At 36.8% G+C, this 19426-nt stretch overlaps 1 protein-coding gene across 1 annotated transcript; it reads right to left on the bottom strand.

The window, feature by feature from the left end:
• Positions 1-1448: 1448 nt before the first annotated feature.
• LOC140153268 (neutral cholesterol ester hydrolase 1-like) lies at positions 1449-18425 on the bottom strand. The gene is made up of 4 exons (XM_072175971.1): positions 18084-18425; positions 10882-11239; positions 3962-4025; positions 1449-3547 (listed from the first exon to the last, which is right to left on the bottom strand). Exons 1-4 carry the CDS (start codon positions 18210-18212, stop codon positions 2692-2694), a joined length of 1407 nt encoding a protein of 468 aa, XP_072032072.1. The 5' UTR covers positions 18213-18425; the 3' UTR covers positions 1449-2691.
• Positions 18426-19426: the final 1001 nt, after the last annotated feature.

The raw sequence follows: 19426 nt of genomic DNA, 5'->3' as shown, positions 1-19426 counted from the left end.
AGAAAGCACATGAAATTTGTGCTATCTACTGACGATAGCAAATTAAGATAGGCCTATGTTTGCTATCTACTGAAGAAAGCAGATCTGTGGTGCCGGCAGTCGGCGAAAACGCCACCGGTAGGCGGTTACCGTCACTTCGAATTTCAGTAGATGACACGTCTTAATGTGCCGATAGCACATTTTTGAGCTCGTTCGTGCGTTCTTTCCTTCTTTTTTCCCTTTCTTTCTATCTGTCTGACTGTCTGTGCACGTGTCTTTCTTTATTTCTTTCATTTCGTTTCACCTTTCTTTGTTTTCTGTGTAGTTCTTTGTTCTTTTCTTTCAGCTTTTAGTTTCATTCTTTTTTCTTTTCCTTTGTTTTATATCTGGTTTGTTTTCTGATTTTTTCTTTTTTTTAGCATTACAGTCTACTCTGGGATAATCTAGAAAATAGCCTTTATTCATCAGACGCCACACACTTTTGGGAAGGTTATCAATTATGAGGTTTAAATAAAGAGATATTTTGCTCCACAACGCCGTTTTTCTCCAATGAAATCAGACATTTCTAAGCGAATACTTAGTATATTGAGTTCGTAATTTATGGTATTATAAAATTGGAAATTGAGATATCGGCCTTTTAAAATATTATTGACAATGTTGAGAGTAGGAATTACCTTGAAAAATGTCTCAAAAAATACAAGATGCCAGTTATATTTCGATCTGAAAAAATCACCCTGGGTATATTTTTGGCTATTTCCTCATTTACGATATACTGCCCAAAAGAGTCTTCTTTTGACATGACACGTCACATTTATTATGACTTGAAGCAAAATGATGGCGCTATTTCATACTTGAGCCATAGGTTTGATCTGGACAGTGACAAAAAGTAGGCTACCTTTAGAATGTATCCATGATGATACCCCACGCTACTAGCATTATAAGCACGAAATGCCTAGATATCATTTCAATTGGTCAGCAATAGTTGCAGGAGCGCGATTGTCTAAATGTGTAGGCCTAATGGGTGAACCTACCTCATTTAAATGTTACCCTCCCCCTCTGAAATGCTTTCCATAGTCAAAGTAAAGATAGAGATGAAAGGAAGTACCAGCAGTTAATGTTTAAAATTCATTTTATTGTATTTATATAATACAAAATAAGAAATACACACACACCAACAAATGATGAAAATATAATATATATAGATGGCAAACATATCTAAATGTGCTATCTGCAGTGAGTAATACACATTTTGATATATACTTTCTTCGGTAAATAGCAAACAGGTCTTAAGGTTGGTCTTAACCCTGGAATTATGGAAACTTTTGGGCTTCATAACTGCTAAATTACTGGTCTAAAGAATATAAAAGTATACATTTTTAGAATGGAAATGACTTGATGAATTCATCTGTGAGGTCCAATTTGGGCCAAAATGCTCATTTTGGAGAAAATCACAAAAAACTGTTTTTTGGCCCAAATTTTTCACGCAACGTAACAAAAAAATTGTTTTTTAGTATAGCAAACACATATTAATGTGGTATTTTCATGAGATAATGTACATTCTTCAGTAGATAGCAAAAACATCTGAATTTGGTATCGTTTTAAATATCACACATTTAATGTGCTTTCTTCAGTAGTATCAAAGACGTCTTAATGTGCTGTCGTCAGAAGATGTCACACCTTTAATAGCACACACACCTTAAGGCCAAGTAAAAATAAAAATATGTTTCTCGTCCGGATTTTTAAAAATTTGGAGGATGAGGGCTTTTTATTTTCTATTTTTATTGGAAAACGACGCTAAAAACCTGTATTTGGCACCATATTATGGGTATTCGACATACAGATTGATATCTGAGAAACTAAGGAGAAGGCCTTTTTTATTTTATTGTTTTGAGAGGTAGGCCCTCTAATGATCACAAAACTCTTCTTAAATGATGTATTATGCATTTACAAAGCCGTAAAATAAGTTTCAACTTCTGAAACATCTTTTTCAACAAGTTATAACTGAAAGTTTACAAAATAAAAAGAAATTTGAAAAATGTTCAAAAAAGGAGGAGGGCGCGGACGAGAAACATGTATTTTTTTTTACTCGGCCTAATACATAGTCAGTAGGCAGCACACATGCTTTCTTCAGTATACCTCTTTATTGTAATGTATACCATGTGTCTGTTCCTACCCCATAAGAAAACCACTTTAACATGCTGTAAATTAAACTTACACAGTTCATTTGATATTAATTTGTTACTGGTTATTGTTTTAGATTAATTAAAATGTCACTTAGCAATTTATGTAAAGTTGTTGTCTCTTTATGGTCGATAATCTCCAAAGGTATGTTATTGTTGATTTTTCATTGAAATCCGAGGTCTGCAGAGACGTACCTTTAAATCCGTCAAAACATATAAAATTAGCTCTAAAAATCTAGACCAACGGCCGAATATTTTTTTCGCTGCAATGAGCCTTAAGATTCATTGCAGCTAGTAGCCCAAAGGCAAATAAACAGAGGGGGGTATAGGATATTGATGCTACGCTCCAGGGAATGTCGGAATATAGGCGGAACGGACTTACTTAATACGACACACGGTATACAATGTAATGAATCTTATTCATCAAAAGGTTAAAATTAATGTATATACATAATACTTGTAATTCGGTACTGAAGGCTAAGGAAATGTTCAAAATTAACAAAAATGCAAGACATTATAGGCCAAATCTGCCTCATGAGTATATTCTATCGTTTGGTTCATGTAAATACGATCTAACCAAATCAACAGTTTCTTTCTGAATTTGATGACCTATTTCGATTTTAATCATACCATGCCAATATGCATTACAAGAATGGAATCCTTTTTCAAAATGGCGCCACCAAACCTGAACTCCCGCTCTTCTCAAACGATTTGCATAAATTACCCCATCATCTCGTAGAATGTCCAATCCACCGGTTATTATCAGAGTATGCGGGTGATGAGGAGATATATTTTCAACCATAAATGGTGAAAATTTTGGGTTTAAGAAATATGGTGCAAGTTTTTCAACCGCATCATCTTCACCATGCTCTGTCCAATTCATGTTCGTATTTATCGTAGTTGGTATGTTCCCGGATATGTCAGTTCTGAAGACATCAGGCAAAAGATCATGACCGATGATTTTCTGATAACGTTCTGATCGTCGAAACTCTTCAGGAAGATGTCTCCCTTGTAAAATAGCTGTAACATAATCATCACCATCCAATCCCATGTACCAAATCCAGAACTTCGCGACTAACAACTTAGATAAAACTCCTGAAAATAGGTCATTGTTACTGTTGTGAGATGGTAGATTCAGGTCCAACCCCTGCAGTAAGGGCATCATCAAAATGAGCATCTTTAGTTCTGGGTTTCTAGAGTCATCCTGGTGTTCTTGAGCGATGGTTTGGGTGATTACCGCTGCTATAACTGCACCGGCACTGTCACCCTGTATAGATATACTGTTGGGATCTATTTGATAATGATGGGCATTTTTTAGTACCCATCGTGTTACCGTCATACAATCATCAAGAGGCGCAGGGAAACCATGTTCAGGGGCCCATCGATACCTACATAACAATGAAAGAATTGCACAAAATTTTTAGTAAGTTAGTAAGTATAAGAACTTTCATTTTTTGGCAGAGGGGGGCACTTTTTACTTTCATTTTTGCCAGGGCACCCGCCCGCTGACTACGGCACTGTGTATAGACAGTGTGTATAACTTGTCTAGAAGATTATAAAATATTATTTCCTCTCGATATTGATGTAGAATCTGTGTAACTAAGATTTTTTTAGACAAATGAGGTAGCAAATTGCAGCTTACACAATTTTACGCATTTTATATCACTTTCGGTGTTCTTAATCAATCATGTTAAAAATTACGATCTCTCAAAGAAGTGTGGGTATTTTTGTTTGTTCAATGTTTAATTGGTCTTCGCAATATTTGTCATTTGCATTTAATAAAGCATATGTCTAATACTTACTCCACATACACGATGGTTGCATTTATGTTGGCAGCATACATTCGAATCAAACTATCCCAAACATCTGAAATATAAAGTGTTTAAAATAATAAGTACTTTTGCGTTTGTAAATAACTTATAGCACTATTATAGCTGTTTGTAAACAACTTAAAGCACTATAGGGCCTATCAACCTACAGCCGTGCAATAATTATGAGCCCCCGGGATGGGTAAAATTCCAAACGGCGTGCCAAAATAGCTTGATCCACCGACGGCGTGCCAAAAATTGCTTACCGTACCCCTCCTATTTTGGCCTGCCAAAAAACCTTTGCCTCCCCTTTTTGCACATGCCAAATTTGGGGGGTTCCCAATTTCCAAAATATAAATGGTCTCAATGGCACCGACCCTGATTGGGGGCACTGGGCCTGGGGGCACAAGCCGTTTGCCGGCAATTTTCCTGTGTGGTTTTCTAAATTTTGTAGTTTTCTAAATCGGTGGAGGGATCTGCTCCTTCCCCCATGACACTACGCCACTGAATAGTATAGATATAATTATACTATGCCATGAGTTTATTTTTGAATAAAAAAAATATTATTAATCATATTGAACGCATCCGGCACTTGAACTCAACATTTTACAGATGTTAAGACTCGGATAGCAACGTTTTCACAGTATCTTTGTGGGATATGAGAGCACATCATGTCAGACATATCGAATTGTATTCTTAAATCGAAGAATGTCCGTAATCTTCTGATATCAAATAATTTTAATTTTTGTTTGAAATAGGCGATATAATAAAAAAATTCATGGCAAATTATTAAAAATGGATATTTTTGATATTTAACAGTCCTCGAATTAAAATTTATAAATTTACTTAAAAAGGTGTAATGTAGCTGGGAGGAAAGCCGAAGATCTTTGGAAAGTTTTGACTTTTCGTATTAAAGATATATAGGCCTCCATTCTTTTCCCCACTAAAACCTAAAAATTCAGGTCGTTTGGGGAAAAAAATTGACCAGCTCCAACAAAACCCGGAACAAGTCGCCAGACATGTATTTGAGGTAATAGCCTTTAAAGATGACATTATCATACAAAAATAATTTTGGAATTCTTAATTAAATTAGTGGTCGGTTAAAAAACCTTGATGCTTCAAATTTCTTAGGGAACAGGCTTATTTGATGCAGTATGATCTTCTGAGCATTTTGACACCATTTTCATCAAAATCGGCCAAAAAATGAGTTGGTGCCGGCCAAAACAAGTATTTGGACAGGGGGGGTCTGTGGGGGGGGGTCTGAAAATCAATATTTTTGACAATAATCATTAATATTATCTTACTATAAATAGGGGAATGTTGTATGTATCTATCTATGTATCTATGTATCATGGAAAGGCTCCGTCAGTTTCGATCCAAATGTCGCCAAATTCATACCGGAGATTGATGAATATACGGGAACGTGTTTAAACTTTATTTGGTTGAAAACGGTCAAGAATTGGCCTCAAAATCAGTGAAAATGTGGTACGTTGCTATGCTGAGTAAACAAAAAAGGGAGTCAGTTGTCAAGCTAGCCCGTGCGCGTCGTACGGGCGTATCTAATGCCAAGCCGCTCGCTTAGCGCAGCGATAGCTCGCGGGTAACGCAGCACTACGCCATGTCGCGCGTAAACGACGCAGAGTCGCGCAATGAATGATAATACGGGTGAACGACCGACCGTAGGCGTAATAAATAAGGGGAAAAGATGTGTGTTAAAAAGTACAAACAACATGAAGAGGTAGGCCTACTGTAATTAAAAAAGAAAACAAAATGAGGACAAACAGGTAGGCCTACGAGTATGTGGGTTAGCCTATAGTTAGTCACAGTAAGAAAATGAAAACGGGAATAAAATAGGCTAAAGAAGGAAAGAATAATAAAATCTAATAAAATTAGATGATTTAAATAAAAAAAGCTATTAAACTGAGGACAGAACTAAATAAATAAAATGAAAACGGGAAATCACAAGCTAAGCAGCAAATAAAAAAAAGTCAACGGGGAAATGTAAGAAAGGACAGATTTAGAAAATAATGGGAACGGGATTGAGTAAATAAAAAACATGGTAACGGAAATTTGCAAGCTTAGCATCAAAATGTTTTTAAAAAATGGAAAAAAATTGGCCCATGTAGAAGAAACTAAAAAGAAAGAAAGAAGCTAAAATGGAAACTTAGGCTTAACGAGGGTCAGACTCAGATAAATGAAATTTACCCTTTCAATGATTCTACCTGTTCAGTAATTCCTCCCGTTTTAGTGAACGCTCCCATTTACACACCTAGCGGGGACCCGCGCGTAGCGCGGGTGTCCCGCTAGTCTTACTATAAATAGGCAAATGTTGTATGTATCTATGTATCTATGTATCTATCTATGTATGCTATAAAGGCTCCGTCAGTTTCGATCCAAATGTCGCCAAATTCATACGGGAGATCGATGAATATACGGGAACGTGTTTAAACTTTATTTGGTTGAAAACGGTCAAGAATTGGCCTCAAAATCAGTGAAAATGTGGTACGTTGCTATGCTGGGTAAACAAAAAGGGAGTCAGTTGTCAAGCTAGCCCGTGCGCGTCGTACGGGCGTATCTAATGCCAAACCGCTCGCGTAGCGCAGCGATAGCGCGCGGGTAACGCAGCACTACGCCATGTCGCGCGTAAACGACGCAGAGTCGCGCAATGAATGCTAATACGGGTGAACGACCGTAGGCGTAATAAATACGGGTAAAAGATGTGTGTTAAAAAGTACAAACAACATGAAGAGGTAGGCCTACTGTAATTAAAAATGAGGACAAACAGGTAGGCCTACGAGTATGTGGGTTAAGGTTCGTTCATACTACCAACGCATTTGCGATGCGTTGCTTTGCGATGCCGATATATCGATTACTTTTGCCGCAACTCAACGCAACTCGTCGCATTTGCAAGTTAAAATGTATTTAACTTCATTGCGATATCGCAACTTGATGCAGTAGTTTGCAGTACGATGCGATGCGGCAACGCACCGTATCGCAAAGCACCGCATCGCAGATGCGGTGGTAGTATGAACGAACCTTTAGCCTATAGTTAGTCACAGTAAGAAAATGAAAACGGGAATAAAATAGGCTAAAGAAGGAAAGAATAATAAAATCTAATAAAATTAGATGATTTAAACAAAAAAAGCTATTAAACTGAGGACAGAACTAAATAAATAACATGAAAACGGGAAATCACAAGCTAAGCAGCAAATAAAAAATGAAGTCAACAGGGAAATGTAAGAAAGGACAGATTTAGAAAATAATGGGAACCGGATTGAGTAAATAAAAACATGGTAACGGAAATTTGCAAGCTTAGCAGCAAAATGTTTTTAAAAAATGGAACAAAATTGGCCCATGTAGAAGAAACTAAAAAGAAAGAAAGAAGCTAAAATGGAAACTTAGGCTTAACGAGGGTCAGACTCAGATTAAGAAATTTACCTTTTCAATGATTCTACCTGTTCAGTAATTCCTCCCGTTTTAGTGAACGCTCCCATTTACTCACCTAGCGGGGACCCGCGCGTAGCGCGGGTGTCCCGCTAGTCTTACTATAAATAGGGAAATGTTGTATGTATCTATGTATCTATGTATCTATCTATGTATGCTATAAAGGCTCCGTCAGTTTCGATCCAAATGTCGCCAAATTCATACGGGAGATCGATGAATATACGGGAACGTGTTTAAACTTTATTTGGTTGAAAACGGTCAAGAATTGGCCTCAAAATCAGTGAAAATGTGGTCCGTTGCTATCCAAGGTAAACAAAAAAAGGAGTCCGTTACTAAGCTATAGGCCTGCGCGTCGCACGGGCGTATCTAATGCCAAGCCGCTCGCGTAGCGCAGCGATACCGCGCGGGTAACGCAGCACTACGCCATGGCACGCGTAAACGACGCAGAGTCACGTAATGAATGATATTACGGGTAAACGACCGTAGCGTAATAAATACGGGAAACAGAATGTGTGTTAAAAAGTACAAACAACATGAAGAGGTAGGCCTACTATAAATAAAAAAGAAAACAAAATGAGGACAAACAGGCTGTACGAGTATGTGGGTTATACTTAGTCACAAAATGAAACCGGGAATAAAATAGGCTAAAGAAGGAAAGAAAGAAACTCTTCAGGAAATGTAAGGGGAAAAAAGGCTATAATAAAATCAGGAAGTTTAAATAAAAAAAGCTATTAAACTGAGGACAGAATTAAATAAATAACATGAAAACGGGAAATCACAAGCTATGCAGCAAATAAAATAGAAGCTAAAATGGAAATGTAAGAAAGGACAGATTTAGAAAATAACGGGAACGGGGTTGAATAAATAAAAAACATGGTAACGGAAAATCGGAAGCTTAGCAGCAGAATTTTTTATTTTAAAGGAACAAAATTGGCCCATGTAGAAAAAACTAAAAAGAAAGAAAGAAGTTAAAATGGAAACGTAGGCTTAAAGAGGGTCAGGTTCAGATAAATATAATTTACCTTTGCAATGATTCTACCTGTTCAGTAATTCCTCCTGTTTTAGTGAACGCTCCCATTTACTCATCTAGCGGGGACCCGCGCGTAGCGCGGGTGTCCCGCTAGTATGCCTAATTCTGTTAAAGTTGGTGCTGATTTGTATGTAATTGATGTCTAGAATTCCATTTATGAAAGTTGCATAAAAATTGGAGTTGTCGTTTTTTTTAAATGGCTGTTTTACGTCCAAATATGGATGTGAGGGCGCTTTGCATAAAACACGCAAACAATCTTTCAAACGGAAATTTCAATGATGTATGTATGAAGACAATCATAGTTAGTACCTGCTCAAGAAATTTGAGCGGTTTTCATTGTACGGTTTGATTTTGGGAGCCATTTGAATATTTCATAGAATGCTCCCATTTAACTGTACAGGGGTCAATGCACTTTAAAACGTGTACGTTTCAATGGAAGGCTTCCTGAGAATACGAAAAATAGTACCACGGTCAAACGAAAAGCAATATGCTGCCCAAATTTCTTGAGGATCTGCCACATGTGATTACCTTCAAACTGGCATCATTAACATTTCTTGTGAAAAGAACATGTGCGTGTTTTATGCAAAGCGCCCTCACATCCATATTTGGACGTAAAACCAGTGGCGTAACTAGGGGGGGGCAGGGGGGGCAACATGCCCCGGGCGCTACCCTTAGGGGGGCGCCAAATTGACCAATTCTGCATCGATCCTGCGCCCCTCCAAGCAATAAAAGTCAAAATTTTCAGCACGAAATCAATTAAAAGAACATTTTAAGACCGATATTAGTTAGTGGTAGGCCTTATTTGTCCAAAATTTCGCGCGCTCCGCGCGACATTGTTTTAAAAGAACATTTTAAGACCGATATTCAACTTATAGTAACCAAAATTAATTAATGGTAGGCCTTATTTGTCCAAAATTTTGCGCGCTCCGCGCGCAATTGTTTCAAGAATTGGGGAGGGGGCGCCAATTTTGTTTCTTGCCCCGGGCGCTACCAACCCTACGCCACTGCGTAAAACAGCCATTTTAAGAAAACGACAATTCCAATTTTTATGCAACTTTCATAAATGGAATTCTAGACATCAATTACATACAAATCAGCACCAACTTTAACAGAATTAAGCATATAATAATGATTATTGTCAAAATATTGATTTTCAGACCCCCACAGACCCCCCTGTCCAAATACTTGTTTTGGCCGGCACCAACTCATTTTTTGGCCGATTTGGATGAAAATGGTGTCAAAATGCTCAGGAGATCATATTGCATCAAATAAGCCTGTTCCATAAATATGAAACATCGCCCTTTTTAAAAGGCTGTTTAACCTACCCCTAATTAAATGGTATTTGACTGTGAGACTAAGTGGACTTTCAAATCCTTGAAAGTACTTATTAAAAAGAGGTTTATTTAATCAATAAATAACAGTTGAACTATGATTATCCCTATTCAATCCTGTGAAAGCAGGAAACTAATTGGCACATTGCTCAGAATAGCAATTTGGGTACGGTATAAAATCAAGGTATCGCCGTTTACAAAATTATCCATATTTTGAAAAGTATTGATGCTATTTATATAACTTTGGTATCATTTTAAAGCTTATTATCCAGTCCTTATATTTTTATTCAAATCATGAATGTCACGAAAGGTCAAAATTTCCAAATGTTCATCGGCTTTTCCTCCCAGCTACATACACTGTAAGTACATATCATTAGATTTACAAAGTTTATTTCGAGGACTGTTAGATAAAAAAATATATAAAAAATAATTTGCCATAAAGTTTTTATTTTATTTCGAGTTCAACTGAATGCATTCATCATGATTTTATTTGTCAAAAATCGACTCATGGCATGGCATAGTCTACTGAGCATGGAGAATGCCGATATCGCTCGCCGGTATCGACAAAATCGATCAACATTTGTTAGCCCTATACCGCTGATGAGGATGTGCAACTAAAATTTCAACAACCAGCCATGCTAACCACATAAGGAGATTATACGATTATACGATTAACCTAATGCAGCTATTGTCATAGCAGAGTATTATTATGTAATACTCCTGATCCATATTAATTGGCGTTCTCTTGGACTGCTCTGTTTGTATGATTATATTTAGGCTGGCGGGTATACGCATCATTAATTGATCTCGTACACTGGTATGTTATGTGTTGTTTGTACTGTTCACCCTTGACTGTTCATATCCATAAGTAGTGAGTCCTGTTTATCAGTGACAGCCTGTGTAGCTCGGTGGTAGCTCGCCCGACAAGCGAGAGGTCTGGGGTTCAAGTCCCCGCACAGGCAGGTATGTCCGGAGTTTTTACTCTGGTATAGCTGCCTATGTATGTTATGTTTCCATTCGTAAATTCATGTTTAAATGTGCTAGTGTGTGATGCGCAATTCTTCTTTCCTCTATATATATATTTGAATTGATTTTGACAAACATAATACCTATGGTTCCCATGACAACTGCTCCATGAATGTAGACAATAGCTGGTTTAGGAGTGGTATCTGACTCCGGATAAGGTCTGTAAAACCTCACTGGTACGCCATCAAAATTGTCATCAACTGTCCTCACATCATCACCAACCGCCAGGTCGTCGTTATCATCCGTTGCAGGGCGACAAAAATCTAACTGCAGGGTGTCGCAAAAATGTGTCACCAAACTTGAGATTGACTTGACGACGTAAACTATTGAATGAGTTATTGGACTTTCATCGCAAATACAGAGTAGACCCGTCATACTCTCGAAGAACCCACGAGTGACGTTTAGCTGATGTGCGAAACCAATATTTTCACACAGTTTTGCCTGAAACATGAAAATATACACAAATTGTGATATAATACTTAACTTTAAATAAACTTTCTAATGTACTAATTCTTTGTCCCCGAAAATGCTTTTAATAATAAAAATAATATAATGATAAGCCGAGTTTATTATTCGCCTTTATCCATGTTAACCTAAACATTAGAGTGCATGAAAATTATTTGGTAAATTTTACATTTAAAACTTTGGCATTCTCTTCAATCAACATGATCAATGTATACCTACGGTATGTTATTTTTTCTGAAGCTGCATGAATGAGAAGTTACTATATTTTTACTCTCTCTCCCTCCCACTCTCCCTCTTCGCTCTCACTCTCTATCTAATTACACTATCTCTTTTCCTCTCGTGCGCATGCGTATTTTGTACTTTTTAGAGTACCATATTCGGCAGCTAAATGACATAATAATGATTATATCGCGCTGCACTAGTACGTTCATGCGGTATCTCTGCATTGAACCATATTCTGATCACTCGCACCTGTAAGATTATAGTATCTTTGAAGAGAGAGGTATTGTATTCAATCTATGTTTGCACACATACACAGGTGATGAGTGCAACTTGCTTGAAGTGCAGCGCGATATAATCAAAAAATGTTTTCACCTATTACCATTGATTACTATGGTAGTTAATCCGAGTATTACTTCACTTCATCGGCAAATAGTATAATTATCTTTGTTAAATTTTGATATTGATTCACTTTAATTTATTTTTGGATACACCATCCGACGTGAGTGTCACTGTTATAAAACTCAATCCGAATAAAAACTGGAAACGGTTGTCCAACTGTTGTAACCAAGGTTATAACACTCAAAATCTAAGTGTTTAGGGTTTCTATAACAGTTTTTAAACACAGGCGTTTACTTTGTTGTCATTACACAGTCAAGGTATAGGCCACCTAAACCTGAGACGAAATTACCGAAGGTCTTAGGTATTTTCGTCTCAGATCTAAACGCCTTTGAAACACCAAAGTAAATATGACCAAGGATAAACACATGAGAGTATTAGATTCTAACATTCACTGTATACTTTTAATATTGTTTAGAAAGTAAACACACCAAATGCATTTACTTTCCGGACAATATGAAAGTCAGTCACGTTGAATGTTTAGATTCTAGATACTCTCATATGTTTACTCTTGGTGTTTAGGTGGCAAATACCGTAAATGAAAAATTAAACGCCTAGCAGTGTTTAAAAATTGTTACAGAAACCCTAAACACTTGGATTTACAGTGAAGAAGTAATAGTGCAATGACTCTTCTTAGTTGCATATGGTAAATCATAAAGCATGAAGCATGGACACATGAATAGTTTTAATATTCTCATCCCAGTGCAAGAATGACTTAACTTGAAAAGTGAACATTGATTTTTCAAGGTAGATGGATACATCGAGATTTTATGATAAGGATAATGAACTGAGTGCAATGCATTGATAGCTAACTTATACAGTGATTGATTTTCTTGACCAGTTACTAGTAAATGCTACCTGGTCAATGACCTGACGGTGTTTTTAAAATTTAAGATATTTTACTTAAAGCCATATTATAACATTTGCTGAGGAGAACGCCCTCAAAAATTTTTTAAATTCAGGTTTTTACACGATTGTAATGAACTTTAGTAAACAAAGATTCTCTGCAAAAATCAAGACTTTAGGTGCTGTAGTTTTGTCAAAATCCGAGATTTTGAATAAACCGCCTGAATCAGCGTTTTATTATTACGATAGAAATATTAGTCGAACGCGTATGCGATGTCAACACACCCCTACGTACACGGCGTGCGGGACACACACACACACACCCCCACACACGCCAGAGGGTCGTACCATATTACAACTGCCGGCGTGACATGCATTGGCGCTAGTTGTAAATTCCGATTTGCTTTGCTTTACCTCACTTGTTCGGCTCAAAATTAAAAGCGGACATATCTGACAGTAAATGCTAATATTTTATTGAAAATTAATACTAATCTATTTTTAAAGAAATGTTATAATATATAATTAATGGCTTTAATATTCAAACTAATATAATGAATGCAGCAATTAATATTGCCTATTGTTTTAATACACTCAAAGTATATGACGGATAATGTACTCGTGCAAATGCATTCATCAAGATAATCGCACTTGCCATGGAGTTATTGCATTTAGGTCTCGCTAAATGCAATAACTCCACGGCAAGTGCGATTATCTTGACTTGCCATGGAGTTATTGCATTTAGGTCTCGAGCCTATCGGCTCTCGAGCTAAATGCAATAACTCCACGGCGCACAGTGACATCGCCCCGATATCTTCATAGTAGAAATCGCCATGGTAGGTTGAATCCACAGCCACCTATGACCATTTTATTCGGACCTTATGAGATGCATATTATTAGCGAAGTGACTTGACTAAGGCTACTGTATAGACGGGGTATTTGATTTCTCGCTCTGTGAGCAAGCTTGTATACGACATTGCGGTCAATGGTTATACTCTCTCCACTTGAGTGAGTGCCGCTTTAGCCTGCTGCGCGCTGTAGTCCATATAGGACCAACGCAATATAAAATTGAGAGTTTTGGTCAAATTTTGACTTCTGCTTCTGCTCCTACATGTTACACCCTAGCTACAAAGCCCCCCCAAAATACGCGCATGACTGTCGTGTGTTTTAACAATATTAGTAGATTTTAAAGTTCAAATTGTAGAACTATATAGTCCAGTTGATATAGTCTAGTAAACACAGGGGCCCATGGACAAGGAGCAGTATGGGCCCTTTTAACCAGGGCGAGATTTACCTAGGGCCAGGTCAAAATTTGGAGGCCCCGCACTCACGTGGCGAGGAAGGCATATGCACTCAAGTCAATAGAGGGGGATTTTGTCCCGATGTTACTATAATATTTGCGTGCAAAGCACGCGAAAATTTCAGACTATTTTAGCCCGAGATCAACACGAATTTTGCTTTTTGAATGCGCGCGAAGCGCGGAAAAAGTTACAATTTTGCCCCATTTGGGCCCAAAAACATGCTGTTATTGGGGTTAAAAGAAAGATGGATAGGGCTATTTGGAGCCTCAAAATTTTTGGGGCCCTGGACCCGGGCCCATCTGACCCAATGGTAAATCCGGCCCTGCTCTCCATTATCAGCTCTAATTAAATTTTTCGTCTTTTGTGCTCGGGGCCCATGGACTTCGTTCACCTGTCCCCCCTTGTCGCCCCTGGTAAACATCATTTGTTTTTCCCCTTTAGGCCGTGTAAAATTAATATTTTGGTTCTCGTCCCCTCCCTCCTCAATTTCTGGGATTTGTCAGATTTTTTTATTTTTTTTTAGATTTTTAGATTTTTTAAGAATTTGGAATGATTTATGAAATCTTCATACATATAATTATAAATAAGTTTATTAGAGAACAAGCATCACTTCCAAGTCTTTTGTGGTACTCTAGGGGTTTATCCTCAGAATCTCACATTTGAAAAAAAAAAAAAAAAGGGCCTCATCGTTTCCTCGAGCACTGTTGGAGAAGACCGAAAACTACTGACAATGCTAATTTTACATTGAAAAAAAAAAAAAAAAAAAACACCTCCTCCCTCATCAATTCATGAAAATCCTCTGGACGAGAACCAAAACATTAATTTTATACGGCCTTAGTAAAGTTCCGTATATGACTAACATTTTCTTGTTTAAAGTTGATGCTTATGCCTAACATGTTGAGAGACTATATTCATGGAGGTATATTATTTATATACCTCCGTGCTATATTTATCTCGGTGTTGAGAGTACTTTGAAAAGCTAAGAAGTTGCCAACCCCCCCCCCCCCCACATATGCTCACGAGCCAAGTTCAGGCCTATCAAAATCGAAAATCTTATACTACAAGACTAAATTTCACACCGATAAATTTAACACCAGGATTTAAAACAAATAATTTTATATGATCATGCATGGTTTCTTCTGGATGGTGTCACAAAGTTGCTCATTTCAACACCAATGCGATCGGTTCCAGTGCCTAATTAAATCCTTATAAATAACAATAGCCATCGACTGACTATCGTTCTGAATGAGTCGTTTCCAATAAAATCTGAATTTGATATAAAGCGTGACTGTTGTGAATCAATGAGTGTGTTTATATATAGGGGAGCCAGCTTATCCGTAAAGTTTAAGTGGATAATCTTTCTTATAAAACACGCTCATTGATTGATGAAAATAAGTCAGGAAGTGGTAGGCCTACCAATATAATCACGAAGGCCTGAATGCTCATTTGAAAAAGATATTATATCCCGGATAAATATAATAGAATCAAAAGAATCCCAGCTCTTTCGGGATGTGCAAAGGGTAAAATGGAGGAGGCAAGAATGTTGTAATTTTGTTCAAGCCGGGGTGGGGGGGGTTGGCACGCATTCATAGCTTTTTAAACAACATGCTCTTAAGGGGGTACTACACCCATGTGGTAAATTTGTGACTATTTTTGCACTTTTCTCAAAAAATAATTACACACTGGTAACAAAAGTTATGTATATTATTGGGGCAAGGAATCCAATTACTACACTGAAATTTCGGTGACTCAAGACAAGCGGTTCAGTATATATGATAGGAAACGAGGTACATCCAAGTGGTACCTTATTTCTGATCATAAATGGCGCATTCTCCGATAAAGTGTCCAAAAAGCCAAATCTGTGTCGCCCATAGTGTCAAGTCGTATTCAGACTTGTTTCGTCAGAAAGAAATGACTTTTATTAATATAACTAATACTTAGGAGTTGCTTTCTAAAATGTGTGGGGCTGGAGGTTGTAACATGCCTAGAAAGTATAAAACAATAAAGCTGATTATGCATGTCCATTGTTTTCCTCCATGTCGCCAGCCAAGGTACGTTCCGTATAATGTGTCCCTGTTCGTTAAACATGCGCGCATAATAATGGATTATAGGTACTTTTCATTAGTGGTATCATGCCCTAATTATAAAGTATAAAACATCACAACGCAAGTTATTAAATTTTTCCAACAGGTCTTTGAGACTATGTCGCCAACATTGTTCACAGATACGTTACCATATTTCTAATGAATAACAATCTGTCAAAATAACTGGCTATATGAATGTTCCCATATGTTATGGATCAAGCAGGCTCTATAGTTATATTATATATGTGGTACATAACACAATGGTTTCAAAGTAAAAAAATCAGGTCTATTAATGGCAAAAAATCCTGACGTTACGTTCATGCGTTCACAGATACGTTACCTAAATTCTACTCCCCTCGGAAAAAACGCTGTGATAAATGAAGCCAAATACCATACCAGACTTTAGTACATTGGGTGATGACTGATCAAGTATGGGTATTAAGTCGGTAAGTTTTTACACTTGCACGATTAAGACAAAAGTGGGAAAGGGATTCACAGATACGTTACCACTGATACGTTACCCCCAATGCGTACAAGTAATATTGCTAAAAAATGAAGTATTGTTGAAAAATCACCCATGCATTGTTTTGTGTTCTGAAACTATTAAAGTTTACGATTCTGAATGATTTTCACGAATTCTTCGTGGCCGGCATTTTGCAATTCCTGAGCCCAAACTTGGACGCTTTATCTGAGAATGGGCCAAATACCAAACCGCTTGTCTTGGGTCACTGAAATTCCAGTGTAGTAATTGGATTCCTTGCCCCTATAATATACATAACTTTTGTTACCACTGTGTTATTAGTTTTTGAGGAAAATGAAAAAATAGACACAAATTAATCGAGGGGTGTAGTACCCCCTTAAAGTCCCAATCCCAATTCCAACACAAGTGTAAAAAAATTAAACTTGTTTCTAAATTGCTTAAAAGTGAAGGATAAGTCATTAAAATGGTCATTTGCTATATTAGAAAAAATTTGCAGAAAACAAGTTGACGAAGTTGAAGCCCCCTTCAAATAGGCTATACATGTAGCTAATTTATAATTTATACTGTCAGTATATAAATTACAGATTCATGAGAAATACATGATTTTGTCTTAAATACACGGCTTTCGGCTGAACTACTAATACTATACTAAGTACTAGCCGGCTATTTATTTATTTATTTATTTATTTATTTATTTATTATTCATTAGGCATTTCAACAAAAATATACAGCAAAATTAGACCAGCAAGTAAGGGCTGCCAGGGCCCAACAAAAGTGGCAAATTAAGCAATGACATCTAAGAGATGAGTGGACCCCACCCTTGCACGCTGGTCATGAAAATAAACAGTAGGCCTATTGCACTATAAATACATAAAAATTACAAAGATAATGAACACATTAAAAGTACAAACATGATAATGAGTGACAAAGATACCAAAATCTGAATTTTTATGATTTTTACGATCGTCCTGCCGGGTCCTGATGAAGGAATCGGATATCAACGTTTGCACAGTATTTTTGTGGGACATGAGAGCACATCAGGTATCGAATTTCCGCGAATTTCTGCTCCATTGGTAACATATGGGGTTTGAGTGCCATTCTAAAAATATTTGCAATGCGATTCCAAATCCCGGGTTCCAAATTCACGCTGGAGCGCTGCAAAATAATACATACTGTTGTGGGTTTTCTGGGACACAATGTATGTAGAATTTGGTTTCGAAAACTTCTGTGCATAGAAGGTGAGAAACGAACTCAGTGCATGAAACTGAAGTGAAGGTGACAAAGTTTTAAAATTAAGCTGTGATGCTGAAAACTGTTACTGATTGCTCTGTATGCCCTTCTCGGATGCCCAGATGCTTGTAAGTCAAACTGCTTTTTATGTACATTTTATAGGCCTCCATGTATGTTTAAAGAATACATAAGTATTTGTTTGTTTGTTTGTTTGTTTGTTTGTTTGTTTGTTGGTATTAATTTGTTCGTTTTAGTGCACTTACCGTTTGAAGCACCATTTGGCACATCTGGTCAATCATCGTAACTTTAAAACGCTGAGGCATATCATCGGGTTTTCTCATCGATTCCGAGTAAAATGTCCAGAAATGATCAGGAAGCCAACGAAATAACATATTAATAAAGTCCTGGAAATGTGGTTCTTACTGCCTGAGACGCTTTCATGTTTAATTAATGAAGTTTGAATGTCAGAAACACATGATTCTGCCATTTCTAACTACTTCTATATCTTAGGCAAGTCAGAGAGGCGGCTGAGCGAGAAGTAATTCCCCACTAGTTGAGGCCTATAGCTTAGTCATAAAGATATAAATGTCGAATGAGGGAGAGGATTGTCATACATCGATCCAAAGTTAAATCATGGGCGGCGCCACCATGGTATTTTAATGTAGGTGTGTGGGGGATTCAAATATCAAAATGTTGAAAGGTTGTTATGCGGATTTATTTATTTATTTATTTATTTATTTATTTATTTATTTATTTATTTATTTATTTATTTATTTATTTATTTATTTATTTATTTATTTATTTATTTATTTATTTATTTATTTATTTATTACTTTACTTACTTACTTACTTACTTGCTTGCTTGCTTGCTTGCTTGCTTGTTTGTTTGTTTGTTTGTTTGTTTGTTTGTTTGTTTGTTTGCTTGCTTGCTTGCTTGCTTGCTTGCTTGCTTATTTATTTATTTATTTATTTATTTATTTATTTATTTATTTATTTATTTATTTATTTATTTATTTATTTATTTATTTATTTATTTATTTATTTATTTATTTATTTTCCAACCGCATATTTTTATGGATTTCATTCACTGGCCCGACTTTCGGGCCGCAGATAGGCATGGACCTACTTAATTACGTTTAATTTTAGGCGAACTAACACGGCCGGTACTAGAACGATTAGAGCCTTCTTTATCTGAACTTTATTTTAATTATATGGTTTCACTTTGTACATTCACTGAAATGCTAATTTTAGGCTTGTATGTTGATTTACATCACTCGAAAGTCGAATCGATATGCGTTAGATTCAACGTCAGTGTTATAAAGAACAATGATGATTGGCTGATACACACATATACCATCATTATGGATATTTACCTCCAATCGAAATGTATTTTAAGCTATTTTACTTCCACATTAAAGAATAGCTGCACAGTTTGAGTCGCATCGCGGTGATCTGAAGTCAATAGGCTGTTGAATTTTTGGATTCACGATTATGACCAACGCTCTGCAGGGTCTTTTGTTATATTGTTTCCGATTAGAGCGCTGACATATTGGAAAATGTTGCCAATCAATATTCATGAGAGTGTACATTCAACGTCCAGTTTTCG

Source organism: Amphiura filiformis, chromosome 5 (assembly GCF_039555335.1).
Source record: "Amphiura filiformis chromosome 5, Afil_fr2py, whole genome shotgun sequence".
Taxonomy (NCBI): Eukaryota; Metazoa; Echinodermata; class Ophiuroidea; order Amphilepidida; family Amphiuridae; genus Amphiura; species Amphiura filiformis.
Note: the sequence above shows the minus strand (reverse complement) of the source record. Positions and strands in the feature narration are given on the sequence as shown.